Raw genomic sequence first — 17,692 nt, 5'->3', positions numbered from 1 at the left:
GTTGGCCAGGCTGGTCTCAAACTCCTGGCCTCAAGGGATCCACCTTCCTCGGCCTCCCGAAGGGTTGGGATTACAGGCGTGAGCCACTGCGCCTGGTCTGCGCCCAGTTTTTGTTAGTTTTTCTATGGAGATGGGATCTCACTATGTTGCAGAGGCTGGTCTTGAACCCCTGGGCTCACATCATCCTCCTGCTTCTTCCTCCCAAAGTGCTGGGATTACAGGCTTGAACCACCATGCCTAGCCATAATTATCCAGTTGTAAGGTCAGCTGATTAATTCATCTCTCCATATAATAACATATTCACAGGTTGGGAGATTAGGATGAGAACATCTTTGGAGATGACATTATTCTGCCTTTTAGAGAGAAGGGCCTAGGACAGGAATCCCCACTGCTCAAGTTTAAAGGAAATACGATGTTCCTATCATCGGTATATGAAGGTGCCCCTTTCTCTACATTCCTACCAACATTGGATATTTTCCACTTTTGGGACTTTTAGCAGTTGTTGAGCCAGCCCATTTTACAGTGGTGATAATTGAGGTTTAAGGAGGAGAAATTGCTTGCCTAAGATCTCATGCAACTTTCTGTTTCCTGACTCCCAGTCAAGTCTGATTCTCCCTTAGTATGGCTTATATGGGAGGATATTTACCCGGTGGCTTGGAAACCACTGAATAACTTTGTATCTTCCATCCATCCAGGTATCAGGCAGCCCAGCGAATGTATATTGGGAGCCTCAGACATGTGACCAGGGCCTTGTGGGTGAGAGGCAGGCAGGAGACCATGCTGTTGTCTTTTTGTTTTTTTCTTTCCTTTTTTAGACAGAGTCTCTCTATGTCACCCAGGCTGGAGTGCAGTGGTGCGATCTTGGCTCACTGCAACCTCTGCCTCCCAAGTTCAAGAGATTCTTCTGCCTCAGCCTCCCGAGTAGCTGGAATTACAGGCATGCACCACCATGCCTGGCTAATTTTTGTATTTTTAGTAGAGATGGGGTTTCACCATGTTGGCCAGGCTGGTCTCCAACTCCTGACCTCAAGTGATCCACCCGCCTCACTCTCCCAAAGCGCTGGGATTACAGGTGTGAGCCACAGCACCCGGCCAGTGCTGTTGTCTTTTGAGAGCCCCCTTTTCTCTCACCTCATCTCCCTGCCCCCCATTTTCCCCTTTAGTCCCCTTTCCAGACACTACTGAGTGGCTGCAGGGTCAGTCTAGAAATGCAAACCAGGTTGGGATCTTGCTGGGAGAGCCCTTCCTTCCCTGGCTTTGTAACTCAGGGCCTTCTGGTGTGCACACCTGCAGGGTCCAGGTTGGGCCTGTGCTTCTAGCTTCTCTCTGTCTCTCCCTGAGATTGGAATCCTGGCTCTGTCCTCAACTAGCTTGAAGGGGGCCCCCAGCAATGGCCCCTTCTGGATTTCATACCCTTGTGTAGTCCCGTTTCACTTTTTAAAACATTTTATTTAAAAAGTTTTTTTTTTTTTTGTTAGAGACAGGGTCTCACTTTGTTGCCTAGGCTGCTCTCAAACACCTGGCCTCAAGCAGTGCTCCTGCCTCAGCCTCCTAAAGCACGCCCGTTCACTTTCTACCAGGGTTGTTGTGTGTGACCAGCAGATGTGTTGGAAGTGACGGTGTGTCACTTCTGAGGTTAGGTCATTAAAGACACGGCAGCTTCTATCTTTTGTGTGTTTTCTCTTGGGCCACTCGCTCTGGGGAAAGCCAGCTGCCAGGGCTTGAAAACACACACGCCTGGGAAGAGGCCCCACTGGTGAGGGACTGAAGCCTCCAGCCCACAGCTGTGGGAACGTGGGAATGAACCTTTTAGGAAGTGAATCTTTCGGCTGTGCTCTAGCCTTTAGATGACTCAGCCCTGGCAGCATCTTGATGGCAACCTCACAAGAGAGTCTGAGCCAGACCACCCAGCCTGGCCTCTCCTGGATTCCAGACCCACAGGAACCATGAGTTTCTTTGTTGTTTTACACATCAAAGTTTTGGGGCAATTTGTTACACAGCAGTAGATAACTAATACACCAGCTGTAGGGCTTTGGGCATGTTCCTTAGCCTCTGCACCCCCATTTCCTCCCTTGTGCCATGAGCGTTGTAGAGGCGAGTGAGGAACGCGTAGACGCAGCACAGTGCCACACACATGAGGCAGCTTTCCAGCCACTCCCGGGATGGTTGTGGTCATTTTCTTGCCCCTCCCTGGATAGACCATGACCTCACAACGTCAGGCCAAGTTATTGCATTCTTGGCCTCAGGTCATCCATTGGCCATAGACAGAGGTTCTGGGTAGGAAAGGGTGAGATAAAGAGAGGGGTCAGTCTCCTTCCTCCAGCCTAGGTCGGGAGAACCGTGCTGAGCCAGGTGAGACATCTGCTGTCTGTGTGGTGTCCTGGGATGAGCAGTTGGACCTGACCCAAGGGGAGATTTGTCTGTGTCGCCAGAGGGCGAGGGGCTTCCTGGTCTAGCTTGCCTTGGACTTGGCCAAGCATGCTGGCTGCCACTGGGGCCCCCAGGACAACTAAGAACTGTCCTTTCTTCCTTGACCTTCAGCTGCTCCTCTCTCCCCTGCCCCCTGGTGCCTGCTGAGATGCTTTCTTCTTGTGACCCTTGACCCTTGGCTCCTGCCCCTGAGGCTCCTCCACGCCGGGCTCTGTGTTCTAGAGTTCACCGTGTACTAGTTCCTCAAGCTGTTTGTCCTTCACTGCTTCCGTTTTTTCTGTGCATTACTCAAGAACTGCATGGGCATGTGTCAGTATAAAAAAAGTTGGCCAGGCGTGGTGACTCACGCCTGTAATCCCAGCACTTTGGGAGGCGCAGACAGGCAGATCGCTGGAGTTCGAGACCAGCCCCTGGCCAACATGGTGAAACCCTGTCTCTACAAAAAAATACAAACATTTGCCTGTGCGTGGTGGCACATGCCTGTAAGTCCCAGCTACTCGGGAGGCTGAGGCAGGAGAATCGCTTCAACCCGGGAGGCGGAGGTTGCAGTGAGAAGAGATCGAGCCACTGCACTCCAGCCTCGCAACAGAGCAAATTCCCATCTCAAAAAACCCCAAAACCCAAAACAAAAAAAACACAAAAACATCATCGACATTAGCAACTACAAGGCGCCTGGCTAATTTTATATTTTTAGTAGAGGCGGGGTTTCTCCATGTTGGCAGGCTGGCCTCGAACTCCTCACCTCAAGTGATCCACCCGCCTCGACCTCCGCCTCCCAAAGTGAGCCACCGCGCCCGGCCATGAATGTGACTTTATAGCCCAGATTTCCTTCCGTGAACGCTTGTTAGTTGTGAAACTAGCAAAGTTGCGCCTCTGAGTTTACAAAGAGCCGGCTCCGGAATCCGAGTTCCGGGTTCGAGCACAACTCCGCCGCTACCTCGGGCGTGACCTTGGCCGGAGCCTGGTCCCTTCTGAGCCTCAGTTTCCCGGTCTGGGATCCCGGAATGACAGCTCGCCCCCTGCCCCGCCCAGCCCCGCCCAGCCCCGCCCCGCAGGCCCTGGGATTGGTTCGCGCGAGGTCCCCCTCCCCAGGCGGGGCCGGGCCTCTCCCGCCCGCTAGGCCCCAACCCGGAAATGCAGCTGGGGCGGAGGCGGGGCCCACTCAGGCCGCGGCGGAGCGACGATGGGCGCGGCCAATGGGCGCGGGCGTCGGCTGCGGCGCGACGGAAGTCCTGCCCGGCGTCGCGCGGGGGCGGGGCGGCGCCGGGGGTGGCGGGCGGCGGGGCGGGCGCAGGATGAGGGCGGCCATTGCTGGGGCTCCGCTTCGGGGAGGAGGACGCTGAGGAGGCGCCGATCCGCGCAGCGCTGCGGGGGAGGTGCCCGCGCCGACGCGGGGCCCATGGCCAGGACCACCAGCCAGCTGGTGAGCGCGCGGCGGCGGACTGGGCGCGCCGGCTTGTTACCATGCCGGGTCCGGCGGCCGCCCGGGTCCGGCGAGGCGGGGCGGCCCGGGGTCCCGAGGGCCGGGTGCCTCCTCACCTGCAGCCGGGCGGCCGGGCCGCGGATGGCGGGCGCCGGCCGAGGGCGCTGCTTGGCTGTGGCGGGGAGCCCGGGCCTGGGTTGCGGCGAGCGCCGGCCTGGCCGGGGGCGCTGACAGACGCGCGGAGGGCGGGGGAGGCCGGGAGGTGTCACCCGGCCCAGCGGGGTGGAAGTGCCTGGAAAGTTTGTTTTCGGCTCGGCGCAGCCTGGAGCCGAGCCTCCAGGGTTACCTTTCGGTTCTGTCTGTAGAGGAACCGCCCTGAGCTTCCACCTGGAACGGGGTCCCTGCGTCTCCGCCTGCGAGAGAGGCAGAAGGTGCAAGTTCTTGCTGAAAGCACCTGATGCTACTGGGCCCCCGTTTCCAGATTCTTGATGACAGTGGTCGGGAAAACTCTCCTTTCACTGCCCGGCCAAGGGGCATTTGGGTGCTTTTCCTGCCCGTGGCTGTGCTCAGCGTTGTGGGAAGCCCCTGGGAGGCCGAATGTGCAGGATCACCGAGGGGAAAGTGAGCTTGACAGGTAGGAGGGATTTTAGGGGAAGGACTAAAACAAACCACTTGTTGGGTGAAATGTTTTGCTGAAAGTGTCGCTGATGTTTCTATATTTTCTCTCTGTCGCTAAAAGTATCCCTCGTGTTTTTATGTTTTCCATATGCTAAGTTCTACAGTCTGGGGACGATGGTTTAAAAATTTATGCCTTGTATGCGATGTGCAGTGGTGGGTGATGGAAGAAAGTCTACATAGCTTTAAATTTTGATTTAAAAGGCAAATATTTTAAACGAAGGAAAACCCAAGAAATTTAATTGATCCCTTATCTTCAATTTTTGATGGAGTCTCGCTCCCGACGCGCAGGCTGTGGTGCAGTGATGCGATCTCGGCTCACTGCAACCTCCACCTCCCGGATTCCAGCGATTCTCCTGCCACAGCCTCCCGAGTAGCTGGGATTACAGGCGTGTGCCACCATGCCCGGCTAATTTTTGTATTTTTAGTAAAGAAGGTGTTTCGCCATGTTGGCCAGGCTGGTTTCGAACTCCTGACCTCAAGTGATCTGCCCGCCTCGTCCTCCCAAAGTGCTAGGATTACAGGCGTGAGCCACCACGCCCGGCAGATGTGGCTTTTTGATAGGCGTTCTTGATCTTTTTTTTTTGTGGGGGTGGGGGTTGTGAGTCTGTTTGAGAACCTGAGGAAAGGTATGGGCCCTCTTCTGAGAAAAATGCAGAGTGACACTGAATTTTCTAACTACGTCAGGAGGCTCTTGAACTTTCTGCAGCTCACTCCTGGACTTTGTAGAGATGAGTGGTAATGTGAAGTGTTAAGGAAGAAGGTTCAGTTGAGAAAAATGTAGAAGGGTTGAAAGGGATGCCTTTCGCTATTTCGACATGTGTGGCTGTACCCCAGAGTGGCCCGGGTAACATAAAAACGTGAATTAGACGGCTTGGCCAGGCTTAGTGGAGGCTGGGGCCGAGAGTCATGTCGAAGTTTGTGAGGTTAACCTGCACCCAGTGACAGTCATGGCGAAGTTTGTGAGGTTAACTCGCACCCAGTAACGCTGTTGCAGTGCAAGGTGTGTATTTGGTGTCATCCACGGGAAGAGGAAAGAGCAAATTTTCTCATGGCCTTGGCAGTTCCACGTGATGGACATTTAATATCTGCAATTTTCTTCGCATAAGACGGCTTTTTTGCACAAAAACACTGGAATCCAATGAGCAAGAATGATGGAATACAAGGTAGATTTCCACATGAGGAAGTGTCATGAACAAGGCTTTTGCATCTCTGTCAGCTGGATTCCCCCATGTGTACGTGTGTGAGAACATGCCATGTTTCCTGTCCATAATGGTAGAGGCAGCCCTGATACGGGATTTTCACCTGAGGATGGATAGACCTTCAGGGTTCCAGTGGGTTTGCATCTGGACTTCAGGGTGGCCCTGTAGGCCCTGTGTGAGAAGCCCCCTTCCCAGTGAACTTTCCCGCGTGTGTACGCGTGGACAGCCAACAGGGGGAGCAGTGCGAGCGTGAAGGCAGACAGTGGCCTGGCCCAGTCTGATGCTAAGTGGGCCAGAGGCAGTGAATACCATTTCTTGAGCTGACTACTCAAGACAGGCGCTTCCCTAGGTACTTTCACACCTCATTGCGAGGTAGGTGTTTTTCCCATTTTACAGGTGCAGAAGCTGAGCTGCAGAGGCGTTAAGTACCTGCCTCATAAGTGGTAGAGACCCTGCCCCTCACGTTCGGAGCCCCCGAGGGAGGGTCTGCCGGGCAGCTCAGCCCAGCACTCTAAGGAAATCTTCAGTGCCACTGCCCGGGATGTCTTCCCGGGGATTGGGCCTGAATGTCTTGACCATGCCATGTTGGAGGCAGCAGGGGTGTCTTCATATGGAAGAACTGTACATATTTCTTTGGCAGATGGCTGAACTCTGTGACCCCGGGGCCTGTTTCAGCCTCCTGCTGTCAGAAAGCAGCTGTTTGGAAAGAGGCTGTGATTTGGCCTTGTTTGAGGGCCGATACTCTGAATGGGTGAGGCTTGGAATCCTCCCTTTGGAACAAAGAAACATGTAATGATTTTGCTGAAGGTAGAATTGGGGGACTAGGCAGAGTGGGCTCCTGCCCTCCCTAGGGTGGTTCTGTCTTTTGCAAAGGTGGCTGCATCCTTAGGGGAAGGTGAGGGGAGAAGCAGGGAGCATGGAGAGAAGTGGCTTTCGATTTTCTCCCTCGTTTTGGGGAGTTCCTCCTTATGTGGCTGGTCTGGTGCATAGTGTGATGTATTCGTGTCCCCAGCAATGCCCCGACAGCCAGTCCAAGCTGAGTCCAGAGCTGGCAAGGTGAGGTCCCAGTAGTAAGAGGGAAGTGGTTTGTTCTGCTCTTCTGAGATGTGTTCTTCTGAGAAGGATCCAGCAGCAGCCTGCAGAGATGTGGGGCCTGAAAAGAGGCCTTGGGCAGCTCTTCTTGACAGGTCTTGGCCCTCTAGACTGCCTTCAGCACAGTTTTGGGGAGAAACCGGGAGTGTTCCTTTTTCAGTCTATGTGCTCATCCCCTGAGGTGCCTGACCCAGGGTTTAGATGCTCCAGGGCAGCTGATTGACACCCGTGGGAGATGGAGTCCGGCAAGCAGCTGATGAACTGGGAAGCGCTGCAGAAATGAGGGGGCGAGCGTGGCCAGTCCCTTCTGAGAGGATGTGTTTGGAAGAGAGTGGGCACTGGCGTGGCACTTTCCCCTTCTGAAGAGGCAGCTTCTGTGGAAATGGACTTGGACAGGGTGCCACATGGCGCTGCAGTTCTGTGTGGGGCAGGTTGTGGCTGCAGAGAAGCACTGGGTGCAGAAACAGTCCCCCAAGCAGGTGCGAGGGCCAGGGTGCCGTGTGCTGCTACACACCTGCCGTGCGATGACATGTGGCCACCAGGCTGCCCAGCACAGTTGTTTAGAAAGCAGGTTCAAAGGGCAGTGTGCCGGGAGGAAGTGCTGGTGTGGAAACTGCAAGTTTTGGACATGTATTGCTCAGGTCTTTTCAGCCGTGCATTCTTCTGTAACAGAATTGCATTATTCACTTGCTCAGTGTGATACCATGTCCTTTAAAAAATTATTTGAATATTGAGAACAGGTTGTATGTTCCATCTTTAGCTGTTAGATCACAGGCAGGGCACATTTTCTCAAAGAGTAACGGGGCATGGGTTCTGTCTGTTCTCTCTTAGCAAGGAGAAAGGCCTGTTTGGGTTCATGGTGATTGTTGGGGTCTCTTTTCTGTACCTGATGTTGGTTGCACAAAGTCCGTTTCCGTTCTCTTAGTCTAGACAATTTTCGTGATATTTAAACTGGAATTTTTGCTCCAAGAAATTCCAGGTCATTTAGAATGTGTTAAGCTTGTGTTTCTGGGCTACACATCCCTTGTAAGAGCGCCTGATTCTGGTTTCTGTTTGTTTATTTATTTTTTGAAGACAGTCTCGTTCCGTCATGCAGGCTGGAGTACAATGGCATGACTTCGGCTCACGGCAGCCTCCGCCTCATGGGTTCAAGTGATTCTCGTGCCTCAGCCTTCCGAGTAGCTGGGATTACAGGCACGCAGCTCCTACATTATTTATTTATGTAATTTATTTATTGAGATGAGGTCTTGCTATGTTGCCCAGGCTACTGAAACTTCTGGGCTCAAGGGATCCTCCCGCCTCGGTCTCCCAAAGTGCTGGGATTACAGGCACGAGCCACCGCACCCAGCCTGTTTTCTGTTTAAAGAGTTGGATTATACAGGGGCCCACAGAATTGAGAACTGACAGTACTGTAGAGCCTGTGTGTGAAGAAGATGGACAAGCCTGACATTAGCAGCTCACTGTTGAGCACACGGCCCCCTGCAGAATAAACAACTATGTGGTTTCCATCTGATGAAGGTGGGCATGTAGTTCCTGGACAGTCCAGTGACTTCTGTCATTCCACAGACAAGATCAGATGCCCTCTCTACCAGCCACTGTGCTGGGGACTGGCCCAATCTGTGTTTCAAATCAGCTTGTAGCACGCAGGGATTCGAAATATTTAAAGATGAGGTTGGAAGGTATGTCTGGAGACCAAAGACGTTAGTTCTGGAGGTCCCCGTCTCCTGCGTGTTTGCCAAGCTGGTGACAGTGCCCCCTGCCCGTGCTGGAGGGGCTGAGGAGAGAGGCTGTGTGTCTCAGCAGGATGCCAGTCAGGATTCTTCTGGCTACGGGCTTATTTTTTACAATAAATTCATCGTTAAAGTCCCATTCTTTAACCTGTTTTTTCCCTTTTGGAATTAATTTGACTGCAGTAGGAGGGGTTGTAGCTGAAAGTGACCGCTGTGCATTGAATGCCATCAGAAAAGGCTGATGAGATTTGCAGGGAAGACTCGAAGCCTCCCTGAAATGCGCCTGGTGTGCATTGACCTTTGCAGTGGAACATGTGGGAAAGGGGCCCGCACTCACTGTTCAGTTCTGCCTCGGTGATTCTAGGAGCCCCAGGGTTGGGACCGGGGACAGGACCTTGCTCCTGAGTCTTAGGTGTGGTGTCTCTCGCCCCTTGCTGCATTGGTGGGACCCTCAGTGCTGCGGCCTCAGTTGCAGGGCGGCCAGGGCTGCTCCGTGAAGGAGGCACTCACTCCATGGAGCTGCAGGATGCTGCATTCTCCTCACTCTGGCCATTGCCGCTGTCCTTCCTGCTTCCCCTTTTCTGGTGAGGGAGGGCTCTAAGGACTTGCTGGCTGGTCCCTGGGTGCCAGTACTCCTGCACCTCCCCCTCCTCTCCTGGCCTGTCACTTTGTTCCTCCTCCATGAGGGGCCCAGGCACGGGTGCCCTGCCAGGGCCTCTCTTTCCAGCCTGTGTGGCCCAGGTGGGTCCAGGATGTTCCCTGCTGCCCAGTTCTCAGCAGTTCTTGTCTTCTTCAGGCTTTTCCTCCTTGCCTGGAGAAATTTCCCTACATGGAAACCCCTGTGGCTGTACAGTCTTTTCTGACCAATCTGCTGGGTTTTTTTTGTTTGTTTGTTTGTTTTTGAGACAGAGTCTTGCTCTGTCTCCCAGGCTGGAGTGCAGTGGCACGATCTTGGCTCACCGCAACCTCCGTCTTTCAGGTTGAAGCAATTCTCCTACCTCAGCCTCCTGAGTAGCTAGGATTACAGGCACGTGCCACCACACCCGGCTAATTTTTTTTTTTTTTTTTGTATTTTTAGTAGAGACTGGGTTTCGCCATGTTGGCCAGGCTGGTCTCAAACTCCTGACCTCAGGTGATCCGCCCACCTCGGCCCCCCCCAAAGTGGTGGGATTACCAGCGTGAGCCACTGTGCCCAGCCTGCTTTACTATACTCTTTAGGGAATAATGACAATAAAAAAAAGTCTGTGCATGTTCAGTACAGATGCAATTTCTTGTATTTCCAATATTTTCTATCCGCTGTTGGCTGAATCCATGCATGTGGAGTCAACCTATGGATCGGGAGGGCGGGAGGGCGGACTGTACTTTCCTGACAGGTGGTTACAAGGTGTTTCTACCTGAAGAGACCTGGTTGCAAAGCAGCATGCCCAGTGTAACTTTCCTCAGGCCCAGGGAAAAGCTTGGAGGGAGGATCCCGCAGAAATATTAGCAATGGTTCCCTGGGCCAGTGGGATGAGGACCACGCATTGAGCTAGCAGTGGAGAAACAGTGGTGAATAAGGTAGGTCTGGCTCTGTCTCCTGGAACTTACTGGACTGAGGATGAACCTTTCTCCACTAATTTTTATTCTGGAAAATTTCAAAACTAAAGAATAGTTGAAAGCATAGTACCATGAATATCCCTAGCCCTTTCACCTGGATTCTACCAGTTGTTAACCTTTTCCATATTTGCTTGTATATGTTACCCCTCACCTCCCAAAATTTTTTTTTTTGAGACGGAGTCTCGCTTTGTTGCCCAGGCTGAAGTGCAGTGGTGCGATCTCAGCTCACTGCAAGCTCCGCCTCCCGGATTCACCCCATTCTCCTGCCTCAGCCTCCCGAGTAGCTGGGACCACAGGCGCCTGCCACCACACCTGGCTAGTTTTTTTGTATTTTTAGTAGAGGCGGGGTTTCACCGTGTTAGCCAGGATGGAATCGATCTCCTGACCTCGTGATCTGCCCGCCTCGGCCTCCCAACATGCTGGGATTACAGGCGTGAGCCACCGTGCCCGGCCCAAAATTTTTTTCTATTATTTTTATTATTTGAAAGTAAGTCACACACATGATAGCATTTCACCCCAGAATCCTTCTCCAAGTGCCTTCTGAGCTCAAAAGCTGTCTCCTGTACAACCTCTATCACATCTGAGATAGCATTAACATGGCATGTTTTTTTTCTTTTGTTTGAGATGGAATCTCATGCTGTTGCCCAGGCTGGAGTGCAGTAGTGCGATCTTGGCTCACTGCAGCCTCCGCCTTCTGGGTTCAAGTGATTCTCCTGTCTCAGCCTCCCAAGTAGCTGGGACTTACAGGTGTGTACCACCAGTCCTGGCTAATTTTTGCATTTTTAGTAGAGATGGAGTTTTATCATAACATGGCATGGCATTTTCTAATGCAAAGGTGACATGCAGCCTTCCTCAGTGGTCACCCGTCCTCCTCAAAGCCCTTTCTTCTTCTTCTTTTTTTTTTTTTTTAGAGACAGAGTTTTGTTTTGTTGCCCAAACTAGAATGCAGTGGCATGATCATAGCTCACTCCAGCCTTGAACTCCCTTGGGCTCAGCCATCTTCCAGCCTTAGCCTCCTGAGCAGCTGGGACTATAGGCCTGTGCCACCACATCTGGCTAATTTTTTTTTTTTTTTTTTGAGACGGAGTCTGGCTCTGTTGCCCAGGCTGGAGTGCAGTGGTGTGATGTCGGCACACTGCAGCCTCTGCCTCCTGGGTTCAAGCAATTCTCCTGCTTTGGCCTCATGAGTAGCTGGGATTACAGATGCCCACCGCCACACCCAGCTAATTTTTATATTTTCAATAAAGATGGGGTTTTACCATCTTGGCCAGGCTGGTCGCGAACTCCTGATGTCATGATTCACCCACCTCGGCCTCCCAAAGTGCTGAGATTACAGGCGTGAGCCACCACGCCCAACACTGGCTAATTATAATTTTTAAAATCTTTTGTACAGATGGGGTCTCGTTTTGTTGCCCAGGCTGGTCTTGGACTGGATTAAAGTGATCCTACCACCTGCTCCTCCCAAAGTGCTGGGAATACAGGCGTGAGCTACAGCAACTTGGCTGGCATTTCTTAAAATACGAGACTAGTTGTCTCGTATTTTGTATAAATACAGGATTCACAATCTGGATTTGTCTCATTGTTTCCTCGTGAGATTAGGTTCAGGCTCAGTATTTACGGCAAGAATACTGCTTAGGAGATGATGAGCTAAAGGTAATTTTTTTTTTCTTTCTTTTGTTTTTTTTTGAGATGCAGTCTCACTCTGTCACCCAGGCTGGAGTGCAGTGGCGCGATCTCGGCTCACTGCAACCTCTGCCAGCCGGGTTCAAGCAATTCTGCTGTGTCAGCCTCCTGAGTAGCTGTGATTACAAGTGCCTACCACTGCGTCCGTCTAATTTTTGTATTTGTAGTAGAGACGGGGTTTCACCATCTTGGTTATGCTGATCTTGAACTCCTGACCTCGTGATCTACCCACCTCAGCCTCTGAAAGTGCTTTGAGACAGAATCTCGCTCTGTCGCCCAGTCTGGAATGCAGTGGCACGATCTTGGCTCACTGCAATCTCCACCTCCCGGGTTCAAGCGATTCTCCTGCCTCAGCCTCATGAGTAGCTGGGATTACAGGCTCCTGCCACCACGCTGGGCTAATTTTTGTATTTTTAGTAGAGACGGGGTTTCACCGTGTTAGCCAGGATGGTCTCGATCTCCTGACCTTGTGATCCGCCCGCCTCGGCCTCCCAAAGTGTTGGGATTACAGGCGTGAGCCACCGCGCCCGGCGGCATTTTTCTTTCATGGGTTTTTTTCATTGGTCAGAATTATAGTCTTTTGGTTGTATGTGCGTAGCTGGCTATTATCAGATATATAGTTTTAAAATGTGCATCTAAATACAGATTTTATTGGTGAATGCATTGTGTTCTCATTCCGTAAAAAGTCTCAAGCTCAAAATGATGCTTAAAAAAAAAAATCTTAGCAAGCTCTCCTGTGCAGATGCTGCTGGCGCTGAGCTTTGTGTCTGGGGCAAAAAGGGTGAGGACAGGCCCCGACTGGTTTAGGAGAAGTGGTTATGTACAGAATGGGCCCCATGCTCCTGGCCCGAGGAAATTCTTGTGTGAAAAAGGTTGCTTCTACAGCTTGAAGGGGACGGTCCACCTGATGCTCCTGTCCCTCTCTGAGCCCCAGGGGCAGAAGGGAAACAGTCAACAGCACGGCCATTGCAGATGGTGCCCAAAGAGGGAGGGTAGTTAGTGTCTGAGCAGGAGAGGGTGGCCGGCCTTTGTGGGGCTGCTTCAGAGAGCTGGGCAGAGTCTGGGCCCCAGTGTGGAGTAGCGAGGAGGAACCCTCCTGGCTGGGGTGGCCACTCGGGGAGGTCTGGGTTGCCTGAGCAGGGAATCAGCCTCCTGTGGGGGAGGTTCTGAGTGGGAGGCGCTCTTCGTGTGGGCCTGGAGGACCTCCAGGCGGCCTGCACCCGCCTGATACAGCTGGCTTCTGCTGGGAGGCTGGGTTTGCATCCAAACTCTGAGACCTTTTGGACAAAACATGCCAAAGAAGTTGGTGGTAATAAGAAATTCATACTAAACTTGTTCTCTTAGGGCTTTTTTCCTTTCAAGTATATTATTTCCCTTCAGTAGCCCTACATTTTCCAAGTTAATGTTGAGCATTGAGTTAGAGTCAGGTTTTGAATGACACAGGATGTTTTCAGATCCTGTGAGTTTACTTGAAGCTCTCAAAATAGCCTCCTAACAAAATTATTTAAAACATAAACTATTTTGGAATACTTTTAGGTATGTAGAAAAATTGCAGACAACACAGAATTTCCATAATTTCCCCTAGCCAGCTTTCCCTAATGCTATGACATGACCATGATACCTCTGTCAAAACTGGGGTGTTCACACGCACCACACTACTCAGCGAGCGACAAGCCCGTTTTGGATTTTATCAGTTTTCCCTCTGATGTCCTTGCTGTCCCAGGACCCCGCCACCGGTGCCGCATCGCATCGCGTTGTCCTGTCTCATTCTTCCACTCTGGTGTAGGATAGCTGCCGTCCTTCCTTGTTTGTCATCACCTTGGTACTTTTGAAGAGTCCTGGTCAGGTATTTTGCAGAATGTGCCTTCATTTGGGTTTGTTTGATGTCTTGTGGTTGGACAGGTTGTGGGGTTAGGAAGAATCCCACAGAGATGAGTTGCCCTTAGTGTGTCGTATTGGGGTACATGACATCTACGTGACTCATCGCTGGTGATGGTAAACAAAATTACTTACAAAAGTTTTAAAAAATTATTATTGTTTGCTTTAGAGATGAGGTCTTGCTCTGTCATCCGGGCTGGAGTGCAGTGGTGGGATCATAGCTCACTGCAGTCTCCAACTCCTGGGCTCAAGCGGCCCTCCCACCTCAGCCTCCTGAGTAGCTGGGACTACAGGTACACTCCACTGTGTCTGGCAAAATTAGTTTTACTTTACTAAAAGGAGGCACGTAAGCCTGCTCTGCCCTCTGCTACTTGCGGGTTTTGTGTCATAGATTGTAGGACACTCGCGGTAATTTAATTTTGGAAGGGACCTTCTTGCTCACCCAGTTGGATCCTTCCAGTTTCTAAATGAAGACACCTGGGACCTGGAGGCCTTCTGACTTTTGGTTCAGAGCTGGCATGGAGTCCAGGCACCTGCTGCTCTGACCACTTTCTGCAGGCACGGATGCTCCTGGGACACTCTGAAGGGACAGAGCCGTCCCCAGCAAGGCAGACTGACAGGGCTGGTTTTCAGTCGGGTGGGGCCGCATCCCTCCAGGGGATGTGAGGCAGGTTTGAGATGAGTCTGCTCCCCTTCTGCCTGCTGCGCCTGTCTTTTTTTTTCTTTTTCTTTCTTTCTTTTTTTTTTTTTGAGACGGAGTCTCACTCTGTTGCCCAGGCTGGAGTGCAGTGGCGCGATCTCAGCTCACTGCAACCTCTGCCTCCCGGGTTCAAGTGGTTCTCCTGCCTTAGCCTCCCGAGTAGCTGGGACTACAGGCATGTGCCCCCACACCCGGCTAATTTTGTATTTTTAGTAGAGACAGGGTTTCTCCATGTTGGTCAGGCTGGTCTCCAACTCCTGACCTCAGGTGATCCACCCGCCTCGGCCTCCCAAAGTGCTGGGATTACAGGCGTGAGCCACCGCAACTGGCCTAGGAGTAACTTCTCAATGAATGTTTTAGTAATATAAATCTTGGTCTGAATTTCTGACTGTGTTGCCTAGATGCCATGTAGGGGAATTGGCAGGAAAGAGGGTGTGGCCTGTGGTGTGGCGAGGCACTGAGGATTAGGTGCTGCAGTTTTCCTCCAGCCCCTCCTGGTTCCCTGGTGAACACACATCAGCCTCACATGGGCGACCCCCTACTCACAGGAGGGCTGGGAGTGTGGGCTCTGTAGTTGGATTCTGCTTCAGAATTGCGCGTGACCTCACTGTGGAGTGTTTGACTGGACAAAAGCCGGCTGTATACTCAGTGTCCCCATCTGTAGAAAGGATGCTGATGGTACCCACTCCCAGAGTTGTTTTGAGGACTAACCACGATAATACATGTAAAATGCTCAGAAGAATGTGTGGCAAACAGCAAGCACTTAATAAATGTTTTTTTTTTAGTATAGAAAAATGGCATTTTATTTATTTTAAACAACAGCATTTAAAGTTATACCTATAAGGGGCACACAGAAGATATATGGAGAGTTTAAAGAATGAAAATAAACTCACATGTGCCCACCACCCTACCTGAAAAACAGGATTTTACCAGAAGGCTCGGGTGGCCCTCCAGACTGTAGTTTCTGGCCCCTCCCGTTCAGAGGTAACTGGCATCCTGGTTTTCATGTTGATCAGTGGTGTTTAAAGTATACCTGTAGGAAGCTCCAAAGTGTAGGAAGTGAACAAAGCCTCCTTGCGGAGAAATCTTGTACTTTTGGTGTTTCATCATATGTTTGTGTGACAAGTGTACAAAGTCAATGTTGAAGATGTGGGTTAGTGAAATTGAGACCTGGCGCTTCCTGAGGCTGGCAGCCCGTTTGAGCCTGAGGACTAGACTTGAGGCAGTTGGCAGTCCCCGCCTCGTTGCCCTCTGTCTGCCCTGGGTAAGTGAGAGGCTCCTTGGGAGGCCAGTGGAGATGGCTGTGGGAGGACAGATTGAGTAGCTGTCCTTGGAGCTGCTCCTCCCTCCCTTCGTGGAGAAATAGAAACAGCTTTCCTCCGGCCCTCACCTGTTGCCAGGGCTCCACGCTGGTGGGGGCGAGCTGCGTTTTGCTGAGTTGCACCGCGGGAGCGCGTTGGTGAGCACTTGCCTGCTGTGGGCCAGCTCCCTGTCTGCCCGTGGTCAAGGACCAGCGTGGGCAGAGCCTTCGGGCACACCAAGAATCCCCTCCGCCACAGGGCCTGCCCTGTGAGCTGCCCGCCAGACTCCACAGAGTGCTTCACACTCCTGTCTGGTGTGGGTCCCGCAGCCCTTGCGAGTGGGCCCATGTCATTAGCCTCATTTTGTAGAAGAGTCTTGATGCGTCAGAGAGCAGTGGCTTACCCACAGGTAAGCTGTAAGCCTGGAACTCGACTGGGGCATTGGTTTTGCTAGTCCACCACAGTTGTCCTTGGTGGTGGCAGCCTGAGGGGTAGGGGAAGGTGGCGGCTGTCCCTCCCCAACACCCCCTTCCTGCATGTGGTTTTCTGTGCTGGGCCTAGCTTTGGGGAGTTTTCTGGGGTGAAAGGAGGTTTTTACCAGACTGTTCTTTGCCAGTGAGCACAGCTGACTTGAGGGCAGTATCCCTTTGGAGATGAGCTGGGTGGATTGTGGCAGCCTCCCACAACTTTGGTCCGGGGGCCTGGAGAGGGCAGTTCCTACTTGCCGCGTGTGAGAGTGTGCGGGCGCTGGCTGTACCTGTCGCACTGCATTCCCAGGCTCCAGAGCACACACTGCCATTTAAAGGTAGCTTAGCTTTCTGTTTGGGATCCTTTCTCTTGCTGGCTAAAGTGTTCATCTGCGTGACAGCATCTTGACCATAGGAGGCGCCCTGATTTCCATCTTTTTTTTTTTTGAGACGGAGTTTCGCTTTTTTTACCCAGGCTGGAATGCAGTGATGCAATCCCTGCCCACTGCAACCTCTGCCTCCCGGGTTCAAGCGATTCTCCTACCTCAGCCTCCCGAGTAGCTGGGATTATAGGTGCGCGCCACCACACCCAGCTAATGTTTGTATTTTTAGTAGAGGTGGGGTTTCGCCTATTGGCCAGGCTGGTCTCAAACTGCTGATCTCAGATGATGCGCCTGCTTTGGCCTCCCAAAGTGCTGGGATTACAGGCATGAGCCACTGTGCCTGGCCAAGAGAGTATCTATTTTTTTTTTCTTTAAAAAAGATGGAGTTCTTAAAAAGAGATGGCGTCTCACTGTGTTGCCCAGGCTAGTCTTGAACTCCTGGCCTCAGGTGATTCTCTTGCCTCAGCCTCACTGGTAGCTAGGAGTGTAGGCACACGCCACTACGCCTGGCTACTTTTTAAATTTTTTTTTGTAGAGATGGGGTTTCACTATATTGCACAGAGTGGTCTTGAACTCCTGGACTCAAGCCGTCTTCCCACTTCGGCCTCTGGAAGTGCTGGGATTACAGGCATGAGCCACTGCGCCCTGCCTGATTTCTACTTCTGAGAGATGGAGACTGCTGAACTTCATACCCAGAAAAGTTAAAGAAATTGAAACTGTAAGTTCTTATATACATATTTTATGAAACAAAATCCTCAGAAAATGCCCAGTTTACCCATGGGCTACATTTTTACAAGTTTCAATTTGTTTAAAACTCAGGTTCGTTTTCCTATCAGAGGTGTGGCTGGGGGCTCGGGCTCGGGCTGGGGCTGGCTGAAACCTGAATGCCTGCTCTGGAAAAGAGCAACAGGACCCGCACCTGGTGGTCCCATCTGCCTGTGGGAATAAGTAGGGGGCAGTGACTCGTCATTGAGTGGCGTGGGGGGATGTGAGAGCCCCTCTTCCAGAGACTTGGGGGATGGCACCTGGTAGCTTTAAGGACCTAACCTGTTGATGGTGCTCATTCTCCCAGCCACATTCCGTTTAGAACATTGGCCCTTCCCTCTTCTCAGTAGACCTGTGCCACGGCATG

General features: G+C 52.0%; 1 protein-coding gene across 6 annotated transcripts in view; it reads left to right on the top strand.

Annotated features, from left to right (window-relative positions):
- Nucleotides 1–3,690: 3,690 nt before the first annotated feature.
- Nucleotides 3,691–17,692, top strand: part of LOC129462537 (3-phosphoinositide-dependent protein kinase 1) — a 73,978-nt gene continuing 59,976 nt past the window's right edge. For 2 of the 6 annotated variants that reach the window (XM_055242598.2, XM_055242595.2), the window contains exon 1: nucleotides 3,702–3,853. In XM_055242598.2, the coding sequence (XP_055098573.1) occupies nucleotides 3,830–3,853 (24 nt within the window). In that variant the 5' untranslated portion in view covers nucleotides 3,702–3,829. Of the gene's footprint in view, nucleotides 3,854–17,152; nucleotides 17,279–17,692 lie in introns of those variants that run through there. The other 4 variants (XM_055242594.2, XM_055242597.2, XM_063618362.1 and 1 more) reach the window with 4 other exon arrangements.

This window comes from Symphalangus syndactylus, chromosome 14 (genome assembly GCF_028878055.3).
Source record: "Symphalangus syndactylus isolate Jambi chromosome 14, NHGRI_mSymSyn1-v2.1_pri, whole genome shotgun sequence".
NCBI classification, from domain to species: Eukaryota; Metazoa; Chordata; class Mammalia; order Primates; family Hylobatidae; genus Symphalangus; species Symphalangus syndactylus.
This window is presented reverse-complemented; position numbering and strand designations above follow the sequence as displayed.